Source organism: Penicillium chrysogenum (assembly GCF_028827035.1).
Source record: "Penicillium chrysogenum strain IBT 35668 chromosome Unknown utg000005l_segment0_segment0, whole genome shotgun sequence".
Taxonomy (NCBI): domain Eukaryota; kingdom Fungi; phylum Ascomycota; class Eurotiomycetes; order Eurotiales; family Aspergillaceae; genus Penicillium; species Penicillium chrysogenum.
Window position 1 is genome coordinate 8,488,496 of NW_026622753.1, and position 23,512 is coordinate 8,512,007.

Consider the following 23,512-nt stretch of genomic DNA (forward strand, 5'->3'; position numbering starts at 1 on the left):
CCTTTGAATCCAACGGTCTGTTGATCAATATCAACATGCTCTCGACATGCTCTCGAGGTGATATAGACAGCGGGTAGACTACTCTTTGATCCCGGGTCACTCTCAACATGCGTATATGGTTTCATCTATGTACTAATGACAGCTTGCATAATAAGTGAAAATGCTAATTCCAAGAAACTAATCATTATTCACTCTTCAGACTGGGCGTTGTCTTAGGCGCAAGATCTACCCGTGAAGTATAGCAAATCGAGGAGATCGACGCCAAGAGTGGGGTTGATGCCGTCTTCTTATATAGTCTCCCAAGTGTGAAATGTTAGTATAGATTATGGATCATTAGGTTGAAGATTCAAAGTACTATCGGCTATCTATGAGCCACTGCCGGGTGAAGGCTCACAGCCTAGAGTCATTCTATATGCTCTCTTAGGTCTATCAAATTAGGGCTCTCATTGACCAATTACCGCAAGTTGATTACAAAATTGAGCTGGCGAACTAGCTAGTTAGCACCAGCTCTTAGTGGATGAAGCAGCGGCCCATTTACTTTTCTTCGCCCATAGCAGGCAATGCTACTTGGAAGCACAGCAATGCCAAATGTTGGACGGAATCCTAGCCAATGCTCCCGCCATCAACTGCTTCATTTTATGTCAGTCGAGTACTGGACGTGTCATGCAGAATGAAGGCATCTATCTACTAATAGGATCTGTGTTTCTATAACAGCAGGTGACCTTCCATGCATCTAAAGACATCTAAAAAGAAACCGGACGGCAAACCCGCGACAATTAGCTAGTACAATATACGATTCCCCTGCAGCTCTATTAAGCCTTTCGAATACAATCACTGTGTACAGCCAGGACGACAGTCATGCACCGTGTCCCATCACCATGATTCGGCTCTAAGATTACTGCATCCATCTGTAGCCTTTTCACTCGGGACCTTCCCTATACACTTGTTGTTATAATGAGATTGGGGACTCTTCACTACGCAGACATATACAGCTCTGAGGTTTGAAGGTATAATTGCAAGAATATTCGGCTGATTACGCGGCCTCTGTCTTTGGCCGCATAAGACTATTAATACGATCCATATTTGGCCTAAGATGATATTAGGGGTATTAGATGTAGGAACACTCTCATGTGCTTCCTCCAGATGTTCCTTTTACATGTTCGTTTCAGGTGTATGCAAAGGGGCAACATAATCAATTTGGTGTCATAGTTGAGCGAAGGTGGCCCAGTCCTATATTAGCCTGTTTTATAGCCATGGATGTCTCAGACGTATTTGCCCCATAAAAGGGAATACCAACGATAAGAAATATTTCAAGAAATCCTCATCAAACCAGACAAAAGGGAATCAATCATCAGGGATCTTCCCCTTTATTGGATCCCTAGTATAAAGTACATGTATAGTTCTAGTCCTTTCGGGCTAGATTCCGCACATGCATACTGTACATCAGCCAATGATGCATTTGCCTCTACTCCGTCGTAGGCCAATCTAAAAGGTAAGAAATAGATTAATAAGGGAAAAAATAAAGTCAATCTAATTATAGAGGGTCTAATGCAAAGTAAAAAAGGATAGTCTTAAGCCCAAAAGGAAAAGAAGACAATCAGAGAGCTCTTCCGCACCCCGTGACCACAAGCCGATCCGACCGGCAAACTCCAGTCTGGGCCGTGCCACCTCATCCCCACGCTCCTTTTCATTCTTCTCTCCTTCTCTCCCAACTTATTCTTTTTGTCTTTTGGAAACCGTCAAGCTGGCGTCCGACAATTCAAAAGTGTCTTCCCTGTTGGCCCCTCGTGGCATATCCTTCCCTCCGGATGTTGACACAGGGCCGCAGCGGTTATCTCCAAGCATGACCTCAAAACAAGGCCGCCGAAGGCGATCCAGCAGTCTTATCTACCAGGAGCCGGCCGAGTCTATCGAGCATACCAGTGATCAGGCCGCATTGCCAAATCTGAATGCAAACTGGGTGAATGCCAAGGGTGAGTGACAAAAAGCTGATGGAGAACACATCTCAAGCTAGAGAAATGGAGAAACTGAGGACTAACGTGGAACTTCATTTTTGATTGTAGGTGCCTGGACCATCCATTTCGTGTGTATCGCCGCACTCAAGATTTTCTATGATATCATCCCGGGCGTCTCGCAGGAAACTTCATGGACCCTCACCAATATCAGCTACATGTTCGGATCTTTCCTCATGTTCCACTGGGTGCGGGGCATCCCGTTCGAGTTCAACGCCGGTGCCTACGACAATCTCAACATGTGGGAGCAGATCGACAATGGCGACCAGTACACACCCGCTAAGAAGTTCTTGCTCTGCGTGCCTATCGTGCTCTTCCTCCTCAGCACTCATTATACCCATTTCGATTTGACCCACTTTACTATCAACTTCCTGGCCACATTGGGAGTGGTAATTCCCAAGCTGCCTTTCGTATGTTATATCTACTCGGAGCCAGACGAAACTCATTTGCTAACTTTTTGGCTGCAGTCGCATCGGTTGCGAATAGGTCTCTTCTCCGATATACCCGAGGAGTCATAGTGGCTCCCATTTAATCTTTCCTTTTCTTTTTCTCTCTCTCCACTATCCATGTTGGCGTATACGCGGCCTTGGTTTCCCGAGCTTTCTCGCCTTCCTCTCCTTTTCTTCATAAAAGGCCTTTGCATTGCGAAAATGGTTGGCAGGGGTTGAACCGTTCTTGGCCACCACGCATTCTGTTTCTTTTTTTTCTTTTCGTCAGCAAATATGAAGACGCAGAAGTCACTGCGAACCAGTCCAGATTCCCATCCTTCCAGTCTGCCTAGGCAGCTTATCCTTGTCTAGATTTCCAAGTATCCAAGCCCTGCATTTCTTACCTCGAATGCTTCCACTTTTTCGGCTCCCTGCTATGACTTTGACATCTGGGGTTGTACAATGTAAGGGATGAATGTATCTTTGCAATCTATGCACATGGAAGTATTGAATCAGGCCCTAGTATGCATATAGAGCTTTGATCGGGTAATGCAGGTCAATCTCTTGGCTGGGGTCCATGCGGCTATTGCATCATAGGACTCGAATAAAGATGAAGTATTTGTCGCTTCTTAGCCGTCGAATTTTCCAGTTTCTGTACTCGGAGGATATACGACGTAAACAAAGGAGAGACAAGGTGGGATATATCTCCGGGCCTACATACCTGACCTGAGGATTTGGGTTCAGACTCCTTGATACTTCAAGTAAGCCGATCACAGGGCCTCGGGGCTCGTCATGCAATAACCTCGTCAATTCCCCATCAACTGCGCCTCAATATGTGCCTCAGGTCCTCACAGAGCAAGAAATATCCACAGTTCATTGTCTGTATACTTTCCACCGCCTTTGTTTCCGCCTCGAAACAAAGAAGTTCAATCTTTTTATAAAATCGATTAACAAAGAATCTCTTAGTGAGATGACTACGGTATTATCCTAACGTACCTCTAGAATCCACTCTTGGTGCCTTTCTTATGCTCTTTAATAATGCCACATATATCAGCATCCAACTGCCTACTGTTCTGCCGGACATACACCTCTGTCAACACCCCATACGCCATCTCCGCGTCTCCTTATCGATAAGCGCGTTACTGCCAGCTCAAAATGTATCTTTTCAGCTGGCTTTTCACAAACCCCCCTCTGGCTATGGCGACCGTGGACGAGGTACCATATCGGTCACCTGAACCCCTTCAATGGGAGCTGGCTCGACAGACCGAAATTTTCCTCGAGGATAGCCTATGTATGTTCTTTTTCCCCGTGCTTTGACGCGCGTGGGGGAAACCCTCAAAGAGCCGCTGCTAAATAAATTTCCGCTTTCTCAATAGGGCCCCAAGCATATAGCCTTCTCTTCAATGTCCTTGCATCAGGCACTATCTCATCAACAAAGGCGGTAATCCCACTGCCGCAACATCTGGCCGTCGCAGCCACGATGCTCGTGCACCCAAGAACAACAACGCGCGCCGAGTCGGAGTACGAAAAAGAAGCACCCAAGGCAGCTTTGCGATTTCTACGACTGACGAATTCCCTTGTTGGTCCCACGGATGCAAAGTTTAATCTCGCTTTCGGCTTTACCCAGTTTGGATCTTCGCGACAGGGTAGGCGGCGTGCGGAAAGCCCCATGCTCGTTGAGCATGACAATCCTGATACCAGGCCTCTGAATACAAAATTCAACCAAGCTGCTTCGGTGTGGCACTGCGCAGAGGACTTTTGGCACGCTGTCGGTTGGGCATTTAATTGTTCAGTACTTCATCCGGCCCGGTGGGAGCGCTGGCAAATATGGCTCCAGTTCATGTGCAATGTACTCGAAGATGATTGGAAAGAGCGCGAGAAGAAATACCAAGAGGCAAAACAAAACCAAACGGATACCTCGGTTTTGCCAGAGAAGTCAGGGAGGTCAGAAAGGGAGGCCTCGCAGGGCGCTGAACCGATCAAGGAAGAAAACCACACGGGCAAAAAGCCCAAGATGAAGACAGTGAAGGTGACAGATGACCTTGGAATCTTCCGAGAAAGTCTGATCTTCCGTTACATCGCCTCAAATACCACAGCTGGGCGGAACCGCAGAATCATGCGCGCAATCTTTGCCAATGGCAAGTCAAATCTCGGCGAGTTCAAGGAGGTATTCAAAGATGAACTCAGAATTCCCGTTGCCGACCAAGAGTTGCATAACACCAAGAAGAGGGCAGGTGACATCAACCTCGACAAGGATGACTATGGCGACTACCAGAACCATTCAGACGAGGATTTCGAAGCTGATCAAAGCTCAACCTCGGTATCACCTCCAGCCAAGGGGTCGAATGCTAAGCCACGACGTAGCAAGCGAACGCGACGAGGAACGCGAAATGCAATGGATGAAGCCACAGACCCCATCAAGATGGCCAAGAACAAAACACCCTCCCAAGAAAACAGCAATCTAGCCCCACTAGGCGGCTACACCTCCCTCGCCCTCCGCCAACAGCTCCTCAGCATCCTATCCAGCGTCTCGGAAAAGCTGCCCCGACACTTCATGCCCCTGGACGACCTTTACGACCTGTTCGTCGAGAATATCCGGGACCTTTCCCTCCCGATATTCCAACAATTTATCAGTCCCTCCAACCTCCCACACCTTCTACCCGAGGCGCACTCTACTCTCTGCGAGCTCCTACTCTTCGTCCTCCGCGAGAGCTCCGCCCCCCAGCTCCGATGATAATTACCTTACCCAGGCCAAGCTGGAGAAATGCTTCCTCCCGTACGCAGCGGCTACCCCAAGCGTCGGGAACAATGCCAAAGTCTCCATTCTGCTTGAGGCCTTGATGACACTATTACATAAGAACAAGATGCTCTCTGTGACCCCGTCGCTGGCCGAAGCTGTCCAGTCCGGGATTGCGCGTCGTGAGCAGGCTAGTCGTGATCGGAACTCGGTGGAATGGGCTTATTTGAAGGAGAGTGGGTTTAGGATGAAGTTTATGGTCGAGCATATCTTACCATGAGCCTTGCCGCGGGATCAGGGAAGGCGGGTGTTGTGGTAATGATGTTCATGATGACAATGATACTTAACGATCGGGTTTCGAGTCTATGGGCGTTTATGGAGGGGTTGAATGCCCTTTGCATTTTTCTTCGGATTGGATATATTTGTCGTGATATATAGTTAGCTTAGTGACCATGGAGTACCTGTACTGTCTATTAGATGCCAATACTATCCTACGGATGTGCGATCAATCTATAACTCGGTGTCTGCTGAAAAGTGTTTATTATAGAACCTTGAGTATAATCGCTATCTACAACCACATCGTGTGAAAGCAAAGGAAAGCAACGGCCTGGAGCGGGAATCATAGCACGCAAATAACGGGATAGTCCACCAAAGCAGAAATGATAATAGGTTTTCTGCTTCAATGATGATAGAGACAGGGGAAATGGAGCTTCAAAGGAGGAAAAACGAATAGTAAGAAAACAGAAGGGACGAGGAATCAAATAAACAAGAACCCTAGGTTGAATAGGTAGGCCCAACAAATTGCCAACACAAGTCAACAGTTTATCGCGGCGGCCGGGGTCCAATAATTTGACGTCTAGCACCGCCAACACCAAGGCCAACACCGCCCCGGTTCTGATTATCACCACCCATATAGCCATACTGATGAACATCCCAAGACTGGCCGGGTCCCGAGCCTTGCGAGCTATCTTTGCTGCCACGCTCGGCCGCAGCCGCCGTTTGCTTCTGGTTCTCAGCCCACTCCTCCTGGCGCGCCCGTTCGCGCTCCATCTCTCGTTCCAGAAGAGATTTGGACGCCCAGCCGCCGGCCTTGGTCTTCTGCTGTGAGGCTGCGCGGCGGCTATTCTCGGCGTCGACTTCGGAGGTTGAGGTGTAGTCTTGGAATCGGTGGGTGGCTGGGGCTGGGGATGCGGGTGCTGGGTTCGAGGAGAGGAAACTATCAACGCGACTTTCGTGGCCCCGGTTGGCGTTGTAGGCTACTGGGTCTGGAAGGGGCCGAGGCGAGGCGGGTAGGTCCCTGGGAGGGAGTGCTGGCGTTGCAGAGAAAGATGTTGGCTTTGGCATTGGAAGGGGACGAGCGGGCGGTGCTGGTGCTTGCTCCTCGGTGGGGTTGGGTTCCTCGGCCTCAGAAGTAGAGGGCATATCCTGCGTGTTCTGCCACTCCGTACGGAGGAGTCGTCGTTCTTGTTCGAGGGAAGAGAGATCGTAGCTAGGTTTGGGGGAACTGGGCGAGGGCGACTTTGAGTGCGAGTCTGAGGCTGATCGCCAGTCTTTCCAGACTGGGCTTCCTGGCGTTCGGTCTGATACTGGCGCTCCCGCTCCTTTGCCTGCTGTAGCTCGCGTTCGAGCTCTTTGATGCGGCGGCTTTGGGCTGTTTCCTCGGCCGGACTTGCTCCGGCGACATCACCGACCTGGTTGGAGGTCTGGTACTGGCTTAGGAACTGACCATTGAGACGGATATCATGCACGCTTCGTCTCTGTTGTCGCTCCTGCTCAAACCGCTCTTCGGCTTCCTTTTCTTCCGCCATACGTCGCTGCTCTTCCGCTTCCCATTGGCGTTTTTCATCATCCCAGCGCTTCTTTTCTTCTTCAACCTTGAGACGTTCTTGTTCCCTTACGCGAGCAGTCTCTTCTTCCCATCGGCGCTCCTCTTCTGCCTTAGCACGAGCCTCCTCTTCTGCAATCTGACGCTGGTGTGCCCGCTCTGCCTCTTCCCTCTCTGCGTTCTGTTGACGAATCCGTTCATCCTCTTCCCGCCTGCGCTTCTCTTTCTCTGCAAGACTTGGCACAGCAGGCGCAGGAGTGGTGATCTGCCGGCGAGCGCCAAATGCAATCCCTTGATTCCCTTGGCTCGCTCCCCCCATGTAGCCATATTGGTGAATGTTCCAAGCAGGGGTGGTATCCTGTTCATCTCCCTTCTTGGCCCAAGTACTGTATGACCCGGCGGGTTTCGCAGGGCTATCGGTTCGAGATGGAAGGGTGGCTCTTGCATCCCCGACATTGCTAGAGGAGCGGGCCGATCGAGGTGAGTATGCTCCGTTGCTTGAACCCGTCGCATTTGGGCTGATGACACCGCGCTTACTCTGTGGACCAACAGTTCGGGGGAATTTGTTGGGCGCAAGGGCATTAGCCCGCCGACTGAACGCTGCCAGACATTGGAGAACCTGCGCCGGATCCTTTCCTTCGTAGAGATCAACAGTCAGGAAGACATCGTGCGGCGGAAGGTTGAGCGGGGGCAATTGGCATGCGCGCAAGAAATGTGAAATGTTCTCCATCTGTACAAATGGCGCGGACAACTGCTTATACTTCACGCCCGGTGACACAGCGAGGTTTACCAGCCTTGTAATTAAAGGAGTTAGCTAGGGGTCCAGACTCATTGATGCTACTTTAAAGTCATAAACACTACTTACTTGCAAAGAGCAACGCCATCTTTCAGGCCTTCAAGCAAGTCTGGCGATGGCAGTTTCTCATGCAGCACTTCCTCAATCCAGTCGCGTACCTCCGCGGCTGCCTGCGGGGTATAGCGGGATAGGCGCATATTGCGCAAGTCCTTGTCCAACGAAGTCACTGAAGCCATATTGAGCGTCGGATAATCGATGCTCTATTGTTAAAGTGTAGTTAGACTGTTGTTGCCACTTGGTATGTATCCCTTTACGGGTGCCTGATCGGCCCTAACGGTGGCGGGTGTTGGGTAGCAGAAGGAGGATGTTCCGTGATACAATTGGAAATGATTGGATGAGGAAAATGCTTCAATTACTAGAAGTGTAAAGTTCTTCTAGTAAAGTTGCAGAAATAAGAAAGGGAAAAAGGGGAAAAAGGTCGAGAGATGGAGAGAAGAGGAATGGAATGTCCGGGCTGTGTTTATCCCCCCGATGACGTTCCTGATAGCCCGCCCCGATCTTTTTTTGCCTCTTCTCTATTCTCTACACTCAACGATGGTTAACAGCTTATGGTTCAAATGGAAGAAGCTTCGCCTGCCCTGGCGGAAGTCCTTCTTGGTCGGTCAGTATCTGCTTTCTGTTTTTCCCGTGGCGTCTCCGTGTCTCAGTCCCGCTAACCGTCTCTTAGGTGAGGATCTCGCCGGAAATACCTACTGGGAGTTCAAAGATGTGATGAATGCAGCTCGATTCCGTCGCATTGTTCGATACGACCCCAAGACTCATTTTAGTGACGTTCAAGTGACACGTGAGTTCTGTCGGAAGATGCAGGCTCGGGCTTGGATCGCATGTCTCTACTCCGGGTTCAAAGGGGAATGAGACTGTTGAAGCACAACTAACATGTTATTTCAACACAGCGCAATGGCACCAATGGCTGCGACATGTCCGACAGCATCCTCCGAGCATCCAGGAGCAGCAGCAGGATCTTATCCGGCAAGCGCAAATCAAACAACTCGCTCGACTCGCGGATGAGCGCTGGGCCAGCAAGGCCTCCTATCTCGATAAGCCCAAGACTCAGCAACAACCACCAGCAACCCAAATCGATGAGGCTACTTTGAGTCAGCCCGCCAACGCTGCTCCTGCACAAAAGGCACCAGCTTCAGCCACAACCCCCGAAACAGCACCAAAGACGCAGAATGAGGAGGACCCGTGGGCGAAGGCGAAAAATACCAACCCAGGCGAGGAGTGGCAACCTGAAGCGTGGTCTCCTAGTTCCAAGCGGTGAAAGGTGATATCGGCTTTTTTTGGTCATTTCTTCGCAATGCTATATGAGCTTGACTTTCAGAGATATGTGCTAGAAAGCAGAGAAGGTCGTCGCCCTGCACCATTGGTAAAAGGCATCTCCCCGGTCATAGATGGTATCGAGGCTGTCTCATGCTCGAAGAGTCCAAAGACTCCACCCGCGCTCCTTGTTGTATGGGGGTAACTAGAGGTTATTTTGCACTGTGTTCGACCTCTCAGGTCATAAACAATGTGGCCCAAACTGTCTCGGGGGGTTCAAAATACTCAAAGCCATATCGATTGGCACTTGTATAGTACACTACTACATATGTATGCTTCTTCAGTATCTAGCATTTTCCACTCAATCTTACCATTAAGATCTTCTCGGTCCTTGCAACTATACTAACAGTAAGCCTAGTGACTACGCAAACATATAGTTCTTTTTTTTTAATATTTTCAATTTTCGTACTCTAACATATAAACATCCCTTTTTTTGTTTTTTGTATTTTCCATGCTGCAGCGCAAGTGTCATTCCAAGACAAGCAAAGACATCGCAATAAACCAAAAGCAAGTAAATCTTCCCCTTTTTTTGTGTTTTCCAATTTTCCACACTTGTTGCAGCATAGGCACATCTCAAGCTCGTAAGAAAAGCAAGGATATTGCACCATTTTTTTGGTCTTTTTGTGGTTTTTCATAGCTTTCGCCTCAGCAATCTTCCAGCTCAACAATGAAAGTCATGGCAAACATCAAGGCACAGGAACAATTTCAAAGAACAATAGAGCATAGCAAAAGGGTATCGAACTCCAGATTCCGGAATGATCGGCAAAAATCGGCAAAAATGGTCAAATGTCAACAAGAAAAGTAGAAATGATAACGGTCAAATTAGATGTAGACCATGTTGTTTGAGCAATGGCGCGAGATATTCAAGTTATCACCTTCGAATTTATCCGAGTGGACCTGCTGATTATTGTCATGGTAGATAGCCAACAGATACTTCCGGCCACGATCACAGAACTTGTCAGCCAGGAAAGCAGGAGTGCTGTAACTGATCGAGCGAGTAGCCCGGCCCATCATGTAACAGATGTTGTGAGTAACTTCCTGCAGCACATCAACGGGCTTGCGGTCCGGATTGGCTTTGGAGTTTGTGAAAATCTCATCGTGGATGACAATGTAGTGAGCTGGACGAGCGGAACCCTGGAGCGGAGCCTGGGCTTGCAGGTAGAAGTCCCAGTACATAGGGCGGGTTACTCCGCGGTCAACAACACATCCGTTGAGTGGGTTGGATGTTCTATCTTGGTCCTTTGCGTTGGTAGGATAGAAGCGCACGTTGTGACGTTTTCCACAGACAACGATGGTGATGTTGGGCATGGGTCCACGGTATACCGCTTTGGCAGCAGCTTGGATCTTTGGAAGTTCCTCCATAAGGACCATGTTGTATTGACCCTCGCTAACACCGTCACGGTACACGAGAATGTTTTGGGGCAAGTTGCCACTGTTGTTCTTTTGCCACAAGTGCAGCCGGCCAAGCATCATATCCTTGAGGTGTACAACGTGTTCTTGACGGCGCATCTGGGCTCGAACCTCGCCGGGCCATTGTCCCATACGATAGTCAATGGAGGCAACAATGGAAGCAACACTGGGGAAGACCTCCGGGTCTGCACTCGACGGGTGAGTGACATCCAGGCCAACGACCATGGTGCTCTTCCCTGCACCAATGAAGCGTGCGTTCGCAGGCTGTAAGAGTTGATTGCATCCTCCCATTTTCAAATTGACCTTCATGGCGTTATTACTCCAGTATTGCTCATTGGACCTGAGGACCTTGTCATACAAAATGCAGTGGGTAAGGATGCCAGTCTTAAGATCTCCGGCATACTTGACGTAGTCAAAGTTTTTGCCTTCTGTGGTAGGAAGCACAACAACCAAAAAGGGATACGACTTGTTCGCGAGATCTTTGAACTTGTCTTTGAGCAGACTTCGATTCTCTCTATCATCCACGCCGAGCATGACCTCGTGGTGCGGTTTATCGAACGGCGGAAGCGTCAAGCCATGGTCACGCATTTTCCGGTAGAATCCGTCTATATTGGGAATAGGAGTGTCTGGCTGCTTCATACCGCGCTTCCGAACCCAAAGAACGGTCCATTTGCTGATGCTAGCGCACTGGGCAAATTTTGTGTTGACCAAATTCCACGAGCCATTTCGAGGGTTAGTGGTCTTTCTGCCGCCATAAAGCAGATTGGGGGGATTCAAAATTCGTGCAGGTACAGTGATCATCTCCTTGCCGGGCTTGATTCCTACCGCCTTGGTATGTCCTCCGGAGATTCCCATGAGGTTCAGTCCTTCGGTCATAATGGAGTCATAGTTCTGAGGAGGACGGCGACAGCTGAACTTGATCATGTTCTGTCGTTGGATGAGTCCTAGCTCTGCCGTGCAAGGTTGCCCGGGGAGGGCTTCGCAAAGCTCCGCAGGAAGGTAAACGGGACGGTCAAGCGTCCCAACGTTCAAAACCGGCATTTGTCCTTCCCTCCGCAGTGGCATATTGTACTCTGTTATTTCTTATTAGCAAACTGTACCACAAATATTGACAGAGAGGTAGCAAACATACGCCTCTTGAAGTACTCGGCAACCGTCACGTATTGTCCCTTCTTCTCATCTCCCATCCAGAATTCCACGTTCTTCGCACTAGCTGCGATATGTGAAACCTTCGGGGGGTGGTGGCCCTTGCATCCGTCCTTAAGAGTGGCAACTCCGAGGATTGTTTTAACGGGTTTTTCATTCTCCCCAGATCCGTTCTTCCGAGAATTCAGATGCAGGACGTGCACTTTCAAGCCCTTCAGGACCCGGTTCAGGAGACCCGTATCTTTTCCGTGGACAACTGCGAAGTCATCGATTATTTGGGTCAGCAAACATGGACGGAAGAATGCACCGTGGCTAACGTTCAAATTGAGGAAGATTCGTCCAGCCCCAAGACGGACACTTGAGTAGTAGCCACGAATTGCTTCGAGGCCACCATTAATGTCCATCGACTGTTTTCCCCTGCCGATCCGGAAGAATTTGTTTCGGCTTTTGCCGATGATGACGACGCCGGGATCTCTGTAGGCGTAAGCACTCATGAGAATGTTGAGCACTCGGAGACTGGGCGCTTCATTCGGAACTTCCTCTCGGTGATTGACATCCTCAAGGTACGCAAGGATTTCAGCTGGAGAATAAGCGTTTTCAAACGTCAAAGTCGCCTCCCAAGGGCCGGTGTACGCTTTCGATGTCCCACCTCCGTCGCCCATGGAACAATGGAATGGCAGTCGATCCTCGGGGAGTCGCTCAGTCGTAACAATCTCAGTGGCTCCATCAGTGGCAACGCCGATTCCTTGGTTGAAGAGAGGGTATTGGCGGAACATGCTCTCAAGAATGAACTTTTGCTGTCCTTTCTTCGCCTCGGGCTTGATCTTCAGCCGATAAGAATGGAACTTGATGTTCGGCTTGAACTCCATGGGGAAGAAGTTGGCACGAAGCACAGTTGGACGACCTTGAGTACCATAGCCAGGACGCCGAGCCAAAGAGTTGGATTCTGGACTAGCCTTTGCTGACTCTGTAACGAACTTGTCCTCCAAGACCTGGATTCGCGCGCTGGGAGCTTCAAACGGGTCTGTCAACATTCTGCACGCGTGTTAGATATGAGTTTCTCCTGATATAGAACATATAAACTTACCCAGAGGGAGGTTCAGACCCGCCACGTCCACCACGACCACCGCCACGGTCACTGCCACGGTCACTGCCACGGCCCCGATCACCGCTGTAACCGCGGTCACTGCCACGGCTGCTTGAGCCACCATCGCCGCGGCCTCGGGAGCCGCCACGATCACCACCACCACGGCCGCCTCGAATGGGCAGATCACCGTAGCCACGACCAGACATTTTGGCGAATGTCTGTTGGAGAAAACAGGTAGTCGTAAAGGTAGAAAATGATGAATCGAACTGCAAACTTTGCTTGTATTTGAGGAAGTAGGGTAAGCGACGACAAGGACTCGAAAACCCCAGTTGTTTGGGTATTTCCAGATAGGTATCGAAGACAGGAAGAACAGAGGAACAATTTCGAAACAGGACAAGCGCTATCTTGTCTTTCGCAGGGTTCTTTTTTCAAAAAGGAAAAAGAAAAGTCGAGTTTGGCTTCGTTGGTCTGTGATTATGCGTCAATAACAATGAACATTGGATTGCCGAGATGCATGAAGATAGTGATGTGAAGACGGACCGATGGAGCAGGGAAATGGGCAATGTAGGGCATGCAATGCAATAAGGCAAGTAGCCCAACCCACAGCCAAGAGTGATGCCAATGGCAATGCCAGTGGAGATGGCGATGCAATAAAGATGCAGGATAGAACGCAGTGATAGAATATCTCATGCAGGGAGGGATGTGCGTAGAGATGGAGGATGGTGCAAGGGAAAGGGTTTGAAGGAAGAGAAATAGAAATCAAGGGAGACCAGGAAATAGCAAATGTGTAGCAGCAAATAAGAATAACAGAATGAGCCAAGGGCAGCAAGTGAAGGCTGAGATGCAAGCAAAATACCTGATCTTAGTGAGATGGCAAGTGAAAGAAGGGTGTGTTGCAGGCTAGGGCTTGGGGTAAAAGATATGTAGCAATCCAGGAGTAAGAAGTGATATGTGGTTAAAGCAATAAGTGATATGCAAGTGAGTGCAAATGAAAGATAAGTGAAAGATTGGTGAAGATGAAGGTGAGGTCAATGCAGATGCATACATAGCAACATATGTATGCAATGAGAGTGAGATATGCAGAGAGAGAGGAGTGGCTCACTCCAGAGGTACTCGCATGCAGTAGAAGGGCATAAGGGGCCTCGGTGTGTAAGGAAGCAGAGTGTATACTCACCAAAGCAGTCTGTATGTATCGTGGGGAGAGAAGGAAGAAAGAAGAAGAAGAAATTGCTCGGGCTGGTATTTATAGTCGGCACCTCCGGAGCATGAAACGCGCGTTGGTAAGTTTCAAGGTCATAGATACGTAGGACTTGGTATGGAGGACTCAGTATGGAGGACAGTATGGAGGACTCAGTATAGAGGAATCTGTATGGAGGAATCTGTATGGAGGACTCAGTATGGAGGACTCAGTATGGAGGACTCAGTATGCAGGACGCAGTAGGAGGACTTTCAGTATAGGGGACTCAATTTGGGAGACTCGGGATAAAGAGTAGAGTTAGCCGAAAGTCACAGTAGTAATGATAGTAGCAGGATAAAAAGGAAACGATGAAGCTCACCAGTTTGGTAAAAGAACACCCGTGCCTCAAATCCCCTAAGCGCGAAAAAGAAAAAGGGAAAATAAGTATCTACAGCAAAGGCCGGATAGTCACAAAGTATTATGAATTAGATATCCACAGAAGAGTCTAGATATTAGAATAGTCTAACATTTTGAGGGTGCAACCACCCGGGCCCAGGCTTGAAAGCAAAACCATAAACTCCAAAAGCAAACCAGATATTCCCAATGATATAACCATAAAACACCGGCTGGATAAAACGTAGGACAGAAAAGCAGAAAAAGAAATCAAATCAAAAGCAAGCTTAACAGAGAACAGCTTCGAGAGCTTCGACGTCGCCGCCAGCGCTGCGCACAGCCCTCAATGCGGCTTCGCTCAGCTTGCGACGTCTATCGCGGGCTTCTTGCTCGCGGCGAGCCTTGGTCTTGGAACTGCCGGAGGGGGCAACTCCGGTCAGGATCTTCTTGCTGTCGTGAGCGGTAAAGTTGACGAACGATACGCTGACAGACTTGTTTGAGCCCCGGGACGAGGAGCCAGATGCCTTAGCGGGCTTGGGGGCATTCATGCTCTGGCCGGAGAGCTTACGGCTGTGAGTGCGGCGATGAGTGGGCTTGGAAATGGATCCATTGCGGGTATCCCTGGGTGATGTGCCGGCCTTGGGGGAGAGAGATGGTGAACGAGAGACGTTGTGGACTTGGGAGGTGTTAAAGGAGGTGTCGAATTTTTGAGGGGTGGCAGGGAGCATATTAGATGATGAGAATGAGTGGTCCGCCGACATGTCATAGGAGGGATTGAATTGGATCATTAGTCCTCCTTGCATCATGTCATTTTGGCTTCCAACGCTTTGCATGGTGCGGACAGGTGTAGGAGATGTGAGGTAAGCGGCCTGTTGTTGAGCGACCCGAGAAGGCATGGGAGACCACCATTGAGAATCCTGGCCTTGGAGGTCTGGAGTGAAAGAGAGAGATGAGGCATGAAGAGGGTCGGATTGCCAAGAGGAGAGAGAATGGGGGTCGGATGAGTGAGACGAAGAGAATATATCATCTGCGGAAGAAGGGCTGGAGTTGGTCAAGGAGGAAGAGCTTGGCTGAGCAATGTAGTGCTGTTGTTGCCGTGCTGACATTGCGATATTCGGCGATGGCATTGAAACTGAAGGAGACTGTTGGTATAGTCTTGCGTCGTACTGGGGAGGCCTCTCTGCTGAGTCTCCATGCTGGTTCATGATTTGTTCGGTAGACATGTTCTCATGCTGAAGGAGGACATCCGATGGAGGAGGTGACAGCGGCAGACGATCTTCGGAACCGTGAAGACTGAAGTTCTGAAGTCGCTGGGCCCAAGCCTCGGGATATGCCATTCTTGCTTTAGAAAGGTTGGAAGAGCGCATTAAGCTGGGGGAGAAACTTTGCTTGCGCAGATGAGAGCGACGCTCATTCGGGCTGCGGTGGCGGATAGATTTAGGGGTGATAAGAGCACTCTGGGTAGGCTTCCGTCTAGGGGTAGCTGGAGGTGTGGATGGCGAGGTAGACAGACCGTGGCTCGCGGTAGGGCGTGAAGGAACTTCGAAGTTGTTCACATTGACATCTGAGATTGCAGAGGGGTGGACAGTGTCATGAAAAGCAAAATGATCGGCAGCGGCCCCGTCATCCTGCAGGGACCACTCATTACTCCAGGGTTGCGGTGATTGATGGCGTTTGGGAGTGGAGACAGTGGGTGGAAGATCGCCACAGTCACTCGACAGCGAGTCAAGTGGAAAAAGCTGGTCAAAATCGGACAACGCCGAATCTTTTCCATCAACGGCACTAGTTTCCATGTTGACGTATTGGTTGAACAAGTCATTGAACGAATGGTCGTATGGTTGGGCGAACATCTTGTTTTCCGTTTGCGGCGACAATATAGAAGTACGGGGCGAAAAGTGTAGTCAGCGACTAGATGTCTCAAAGACTAGATGTGATTGGACAACCAATGAGATGCTCTTTAGGGCTCTGGGGGGTTTTAGGATTCGGGGGATCGACCCGGATATCCGAGAAGTGCAAATGATGCAAAGAGAATGTGTTTGGTTTGAATTGTTTGGATGTTTGACCGTTTGTCAATCAAAGAAAACACTGCAGATGATGCAAAGAAAGCAAAGCAAACAAACAGATGCAAGCCCTATTTGAATGGCTGTCAGGGACACCAGCCTCGGAATTTCTGGACACATTCCAAGTGCTCTAAAGATGGACAAGGAATGTGCTGTAGAGGGCCCCGTTGGCTTCTAGCCGGCCCCACCAACCTCCCAGAAGAATGATTCAAGCTCTCCAAGCCAATCGTAGTTGCGCAAATATGAATGGCTGGCCGAGCTATTGATCTTTGCCAAACCCCGAAGAGGGTTTGTTCCGGATAGCCACCCACAGGAATGTAACCCTCCTTAACTAAGCCAGAAGCAGTGGAACAGTCATCAAATGAGCTGGTGAAGCGGGTCTGGGGAGGCCTTAGGCATGTTGACCCGCTACCTTGAATTAGAGATCGACATAACTTGTACGGAGTAAGAGCACTTAGGAAAGGAAATGGGTCGGAACGCTCGCCGAGCCGTTCAGGATTGTCCAAGGAACAAGGACTAGCCAAACAGCTGGGGGGCAAAAGGATGATCGCCTATCAGGTTCCAAGGTTGATACTTTCAAGGTTGCAGTGTAAGCGTCATGATACCTGCTATCCCATCATCAACCACCCGAAGATTCGACTTGGGTGACAGTATGATCTGCCGCGCAATCTGGCTAGACACTTCTTCCATTTGCTTCATCATGATTAGCCAATCGATTCAATTGGTGGGGGTGGTGTTGTCAATTGGTCAATGCCCTATTGGTGATAGAGGGTCCGGAATGTGGGTTGGAACGTAGAGGCTGGGCGGAATGTCACCCCCTTTTCCCCCCGGACAATGCACAGAAGAATTTTGAGATATTCGAGAAGGACAGATTTTCCTGGGAAGACAGCATGTATGCGCAGCTTGCTCGGAAATTTAGAAAACCTTGACCTGCAGGAGATCGCCGTCCAGGGCCCTTATTCGGGAGTGTTTGCTTCGACCCCATGTTCTATATTTGGACTGCACAAAGTTGATCAAGATAAGGCCGTGTTTGAATGCAGTAAAGACCAAGCCTTTTCTTCAGCATGAGATAAGGATCTGATGCCTCCTTTCCCCTTGAAGAAATTCAAGTGCCATTCGTCAAAGCATAGTGTCCTTCAATGGCTTTCTTGTATCTCAAAATGATATCATTCGAAGGTTAGCCAATTGTGTTTAGGTAATTTTTGAATCCACCAATGAGTCGTAATGGGTTGGTGGTCCACGCGGTGTGTCGATATGTCTTGCTTCCTTTGGCATCCTTGTTATGTCTGGGTTGAGCTCAGGCATCACAAACACAGCGCGGCCAATACCCAACCAATGAACATAGATGGCGGGCGAGACTTCACAAAAAACTCCGGTCGAACCCAGAATTTGGTAGAGCTGAAGTTGCAAGGCGCTTTGGACCATATTGATAGGCCTGCAACCTGTCATGCAGTTGTGCCTATTTCTTCAAACAGAGTATAAGGCGCTAACGCGCAATGCAGCCAGAGGCCGGTCCAAACAAGATTTATAAAGCGAGACAAAAACGGAAAGGGGCATTGGAAGAGTCAGAAACAATACACTTCGGTGATATGTTAGTGGTGCAGCAATAGCGGATGGCCTGTTCAACAATGGATATATGGATATTTGCAAAGTGTATGCAATCAGCGAAATCTTGAGAATAAGTCAAAGACACACCTAGGAGGCATGCTTAATATCATATGCCTAGAAGGAAAGATTGTGATCAAAACCCTGGGTGTGACACTAAAAAAAAGCAATTCCCGGCTGAGAGGTGCTCTGTACTCCGTACTCCGTACTCCGACGCTCCCGAGGTTATTCTCTCCAAGGCTGATATTGCGCACTCGGCACTCTAGCGTAATAATTAGGTATTCATAACAATAGACAAATGATCAAATGCATTGTTGGAATGATCTAGAAATCAGATGACTTTGTAACAAAGAGATCTTGAAAGACAAAGGGCAAAATCCCAAAAAGGTCAAGTTCCGGCTGAGTCAGATGACGAGAAATTGGGGCGACCCTTCCGACCTCCCAAAAGGTAAGGGACCCTCCTCTTCTCTTTCCCTTCCTTTCCTTCAGGCCACTTCACACTGTGACCTTTGGACTCTCAACTCTCTACTACTGTTACTGCTTATCGGCAGTCACCCAGTTTGTGCTCTCGCACTTTCCTCATCTGCGTTGTATATCGTCACCTTCACTCCAAAGTCGACGTGACTCAACCCGGATTTTGCCCCTCCGTCACACCCCGCGAAACGTGGGCCACTCTTCTCTTTCCTACATTCGTATCCGATCGTCTCCTCTTGTCGAAGCCTTCGTCTGCGATACGCCTTTTTCCTGATTTCCTTAAAGCGACCTTTGTTGCGACCCTTGCTGCTCTCGCGACATTCCAACGCCGCTTTCATTGCGTCACGCGAACACCACGACTTCTCCTTGCCACCTTCTTGTACCCTACATGCATATCGACAAAACCTTTGGCATCTGTGTTATCCGTGACCGATACAAGCTCATTTCGAACCACCACAACGACCAGTCTCGACTGTTTTGTTCCGCACACCAGACTGGCAAGAAAGTACCCTTCTACATCTAATCATAAAGCGTCTATCGGAAAATCATGTCTTCCATCATTTGTGCTGGGGACAAGTTTCCTTAGACTTTTACACGATTCCCGTGTGCCTTCACTATGCACTTTTCACCGTGCTTTGCAGGCTTTCGATGCCCTTGCTATTCTCGTAATTCACTTTCGACTCACTGATCGCACCTTTTCCATCTTCGTTCTTCCACAACACTCTCCTGCCTAGGAGCGCTCGGTTACGATCCCAGAGCCCTCTTAAGTCTCGATATTTTAGGCAGTTCGGCAAATCAACGAAACCGTCCATGAACTGTCCCGCTGAAAGCATGGACAAACCAATCACTGAACAAATGAGTACCTCAACCCTCCATCGAGGCTCTTGGGGCTCTGTCTCCTCTACCTTCTCCAACCTCGAGATGTCTTTCTCCCACGATAGCTGCTATGGATCGGATGAAGTTTCAGTCACATCGAACGGTTGCAATCCAGCTCAGTCAGATGCATCGACCTCTACTACCAAACCGACTTTGCGTCCTTTCTTGAAATCAATCCTCAAAAATTCGACCATTACCTTTGACACCGACGAAGAGTCCGATTCGGAATCCGGCTATAGCTCGGATGGAATTGATTCTGAGTATGATGCACTCTCCGATGAATCTGACGAAGAGGATGATGGTGATGATTCGGACTTCTCAGTCTGGGATGAAACACATGGCGACGTCCCTGAGACGCATGAGGATCACACAGAGTCATTTGACGATGCTTTCATCTCCTTTGAGGAGAACTCTGTGCGCTTTGACCCGCAGGTGAAGTACATTGACAGCGTGGAAGTATCGGATGATGAAGGTCTTGATCAGCAAATGACCTGCCATGAAATGATGATGCTTGCTCGGGACTCCAAAGGCACTCAAACACTTCTGGATCAACTCGACAAAATGGACATTGCCGAGTCCGACGAAAATGAAGATCGCCATCCAGAGTTTATTCGCAGATCTACCAACCAACCAGAAGAGTTTTCGCGTGATGCCGTGGACTTGGACTGCAGTCTCTTTGTCGCTTACATGAATGGAATTCATGGGATTGCCACCCCGAAGTACAAGACGTACCTTCGAGTTCAGGTCGACCACATTCGCTTAGGCAAGGACACCGAATTCGTGGACCCAGAGGGTGCGCCTTCATTGTACCTCGACCTAGTCTCCAATCATGTCACTGGTACCTTCTGCAACCTCCTCGCCGAGGACGAGCTCAACGAGTTGATCAGGCTCCGCGCAGAAGAGCAGACGGGCAATCCAAACGGTACAAACTCGTCGGTCTTAGACTTGGCTCACCACCAAGCTCTCTTAAACAAGATTGAGCAATTCCTGCTGGACAGATTGGCGAGTGGTCGGGTCGACATCGGCCCTGATGAGCTGAGTTTCTTCGCTGGCGGCATTGCGCAAGAACTCGGAACCAAAACCTTGCCTGTGCAGGTCTAAGATCTGCTTGCACATAGGCAAACAAATGCCACGACTTTACGATTATGAGAAAACGTTTTCTTTCGGATTCGCTGACTATCTGGCGAAGGGTTCACAATGGAACGGCTCTTTAGTTAGCCTGGAAAAGCATTCAAATTTTTCACAAGCTGCCTTCGGACTAGGATTTGACAGTGGTCATGTATTTTCCCGAACTAGCGCTTGATATCAAAAACAGTTTCAAAACTTCAGATGTTCCCAGGCTGATGGTTTAATGTAGCCTAGCCTGTATTTCCTGCCATGGTCATCTCGTATGATGCCCGACCAATCAGTCTATTTCGCCCCGTCCTGCCCAGGAAACCATCTACAGCCCGAGGCTCAGCCAAGGTGAGTACAGAACAGGCCACTTTTCGGGATAGATCACCATCGAAGCATACCTATGTAAGCCCTCCAGTATTGCAGCAGCCTATGTACCGATTTTTCAGCCTCCTATCAACCGTTCCCGAGTCCCAGGTACTCAACATCCAGGATCGCTCTTCACAGATTAGATATATGCCTATATATATACTTGAAACACCTGCATTTTATTTCGCGCCTATATTGTAAGTAGATGTTTACAGTCCTGTTATAGGTATATACAAGCTCCGTATAGTGTAACGTATGCAACAAAGAAGCGACTGGAAAGAAACTCCAGCCCCGACAGATGTTTCAAAAATCCTTCCTTCAACTACCAGTTACCCCTGACACATTCGGGAACTGGGTACCTTTTGTACGGCTTTTACATACAAAAGGTACCTAATTCCAACATTTATTGCTGAGTGTGTGAATTATCATGCGCACCAACACAGGGGTCATACTACTCCGTACGCCATTCACCTTTTAGACTTCTCCTGACACTCCTCTAACACGTCTGATACACCGAGCAAGCCCCTTCATCCCCCATATGCCTGCTCGCATAGGGCCCAGACACTAGTGGGCGTTCCAGCCCGGGGAATTTCTTTTGTTCCTTGCAGGGCAGGGATGGGCTGATGTATTTTTGGACAAGTGTGCGGCTAGTGGGCTAGTGCTAGTGCTAGTGATGGTGGTTGTACTCCGCGTACTCCGTAGCGTCTTGTGAAGAAGCACTCCGTACATAGTCTAAGGATACCGGTCGATAGGTACGGTTCAACGGGGTCAATTATTACTGAGCCATCCTATAGGAGTCTTTCTTTCTTGTTTGGTTTTGTGCTCCATTTCTTCATGTGGGACTTCATGCAGACTCCATGCAAATGGGTAATTGTCCACTTGGCTCCATTAAGGTCAGCGGGGATTGTCGGGAGTTTCATATTCAAAGGGGCCAAAATGCAGACGGGTGCTAGCTTGGTAGTTAGATGATGAGTGACACGGAATAATGGACCGGATGATGCCAAGCTCCACAAGTTACAAGCTCCATGCGTGTACGGAGTACGGAGCACATATGTTGTAGTATGCTGTAGGGAGTTAATGTATGACGGGTATATCGTACATGTATATTTTCCTGCAGTGAAGATCACCCCGGGATTTCGGGGTTTGGCATACGACCACAGTAAATCTAACAGAAGCGAAGAAATGCGAATGCGTGTGCTCCGTAGACTTGGATCTATTCACCATGCACCTGTGCCTTCGGAGAAAATGTGACCGTTTCGGAGTGATGTATCATAAACATGACTCGTGCATATCCAAAGTTGAAGTATCGACTCGCCGTTTCCAATTCAATTTCTTATCGACCACAACGGCGTAACGTATCATATAATAAAGATTCGTGCATACTCCAGAGTCGAAGTGTCGAATCACCGTTTTTAATTAAATCTGTCGATCACAACGGTGCAGAGCACGGACAGCCCGGGGAGAACCTTAGAAAGGGAAAACGTACACTAAAGCAGAGAATACGGATTAGGGGGCTTCGTTTAGACTTTCGAAAACGATGCGGTGAGCATGAACCGGGCCGAAGCAGGTTTTTGATTCCTCTTTTCTCTGTCATTTTCCTCGTCCCTGGTACTCGCTGTCGATCATTGACGATCGCGACTTTCCTAATTTGGAAAATATTCGGCTGTATAGCGTGCGGGTCGGTGATCGAAGAGCCAATGATATTGCACATGTAGAGAAGTGCATACAATTTACTCCGTATACTATAATATATCATCTAGGTACTCCGTACGTTGTATGAGTCGTAAGCGTGAGGCGTCCCACGGAGAAATACAATGATGAAGAAACCGCGGAGATATTCGGCTAATCCATCAAGCAGAATAATCAGTCTGTCGATCGCTCGCGGCAGGATCCTTAGCTTTTGGAGTCCCCGTACAAGCTAGACTGTGGACCCGGGAAGGGTTGTTATGAAGGGCCTGACAGCTAGAGGCTAGAGTGGAGTCTTTCTTCCCACATGAAGTATGCTAGCTCCAACAATGGAGTTCAAGGACATGGAGGATACGGAGTACATACGCTGATTCTAGGGCCAGGGGTCGCTAGGGGAACCAAGTCGTTTTTCCGATGGCGATTACGAATTGTAGTCATAGCCGCGCGTGCTATGGTGAGATGGGGTTTTGTCAGGGATGGAAATGCAGACTTCCCCGTTGCTTAGGATGTTTTGAGCAATCAATGAGAATGACGATATTTCAACGCTGGCTACGGAATATAACGTGTGGTGTTTCGTTGTGCGATACGGGTAACTCCTGTGTGAGATGGGCTGAAGCTGGTACCTGGACGAGGTGTCCTGGGATGCTGATACTGCACATAGTAAGCTGCTTCTAGGGCTGAGGGGACCCCGTATAGATCAGGGAATATGCATGAAGGTAGGATCTGATGTATCCCACTAGATCTATATAGCGGCCCTGCAAGGTGCGAGAACAAGTGGTGCGTTGTACATGTATGCAATTGCTTTTTCCGGAACTCTATAGCGAACTTGATATTCTTGCATGATTCATGTCTTGTTATGACAATATCCATTGTGATCGTTAGTTACTGCTAGTGCGCGCTACGTTGGGGTACATGGCAATAGTCGCCATAACCCTATTGTT

General features: G+C 49.0%; 7 protein-coding genes across 7 annotated transcripts; 4 read left to right on the forward strand and 3 right to left on the reverse strand.

Annotated features, from left to right (window-relative positions):
- Positions 1 to 1,564: 1,564 nt before the first annotated feature.
- Positions 1,565 to 2,565, forward strand: N7489_011591 (ORMDL family protein; the record flags this gene model as incomplete). Its single annotated transcript, XM_056717340.1, has 3 exons — positions 1,565 to 1,973; positions 2,064 to 2,422; positions 2,480 to 2,565. Coding segments are annotated over 3 exons (819 nt in total), but the record flags the coding sequence as incomplete, so codon positions are not given.
- A 1,030-nt stretch (positions 2,566 to 3,595) lies between these two features.
- On the forward strand, positions 3,596 to 5,457 carry N7489_011592 (uncharacterized protein; the record flags this gene model as incomplete). Its single annotated transcript, XM_056717341.1, has 3 exons — positions 3,596 to 3,731; positions 3,817 to 5,138; positions 5,191 to 5,457. 3 exons carry the CDS (start codon positions 3,596 to 3,598, stop codon positions 5,455 to 5,457), a joined length of 1,725 nt encoding a protein of 574 aa, XP_056564963.1.
- A 542-nt stretch (positions 5,458 to 5,999) lies between these two features.
- Positions 6,000 to 8,034, reverse strand: N7489_011593 (calponin homology domain protein; the record flags this gene model as incomplete). Its single annotated transcript, XM_056717342.1, has 3 exons — positions 6,000 to 6,666; positions 6,738 to 7,796; positions 7,868 to 8,034. 3 exons carry the CDS (start codon positions 8,032 to 8,034, stop codon positions 6,000 to 6,002), a joined length of 1,893 nt encoding a protein of 630 aa, XP_056564964.1.
- A 358-nt stretch (positions 8,035 to 8,392) lies between these two features.
- On the forward strand, positions 8,393 to 9,119 carry N7489_011594 (uncharacterized protein; the record flags this gene model as incomplete). Its single annotated transcript, XM_056717343.1, has 3 exons — positions 8,393 to 8,459; positions 8,526 to 8,642; positions 8,752 to 9,119. The coding sequence occupies 3 exons, from the start codon at positions 8,393 to 8,395 to the stop codon at positions 9,117 to 9,119; spliced, it is 552 nt and encodes a 183-aa protein (XP_056564965.1).
- Positions 9,120 to 9,997: 878 nt separating this feature from the next.
- On the reverse strand, positions 9,998 to 13,024 carry N7489_011595 (argonaute/piwi family protein; the record flags this gene model as incomplete). The annotated part of the gene is made up of 3 exons (XM_056717344.1): positions 9,998 to 11,658; positions 11,718 to 12,766; positions 12,819 to 13,024. 3 exons carry the CDS (start codon positions 13,022 to 13,024, stop codon positions 9,998 to 10,000), a joined length of 2,916 nt encoding a protein of 971 aa, XP_056564966.1.
- Positions 13,025 to 14,675: 1,651 nt separating this feature from the next.
- On the reverse strand, positions 14,676 to 16,238 carry wetA (developmental regulatory protein WetA; the record flags this gene model as incomplete). Its single annotated transcript, XM_056717345.1, has 1 exon — positions 14,676 to 16,238. One exon carries the CDS (start codon positions 16,236 to 16,238, stop codon positions 14,676 to 14,678), a length of 1,563 nt encoding a protein of 520 aa, XP_056564967.1.
- Positions 16,239 to 19,358: 3,120 nt separating this feature from the next.
- N7489_011597 (uncharacterized protein) lies at positions 19,359 to 20,504 on the forward strand (the record flags this gene model as incomplete). The annotated part of the gene is made up of 1 exon (XM_056717346.1): positions 19,359 to 20,504. One exon carries the CDS (start codon positions 19,359 to 19,361, stop codon positions 20,502 to 20,504), a length of 1,146 nt encoding a protein of 381 aa, XP_056564968.1.
- Positions 20,505 to 23,512: the final 3,008 nt, after the last annotated feature.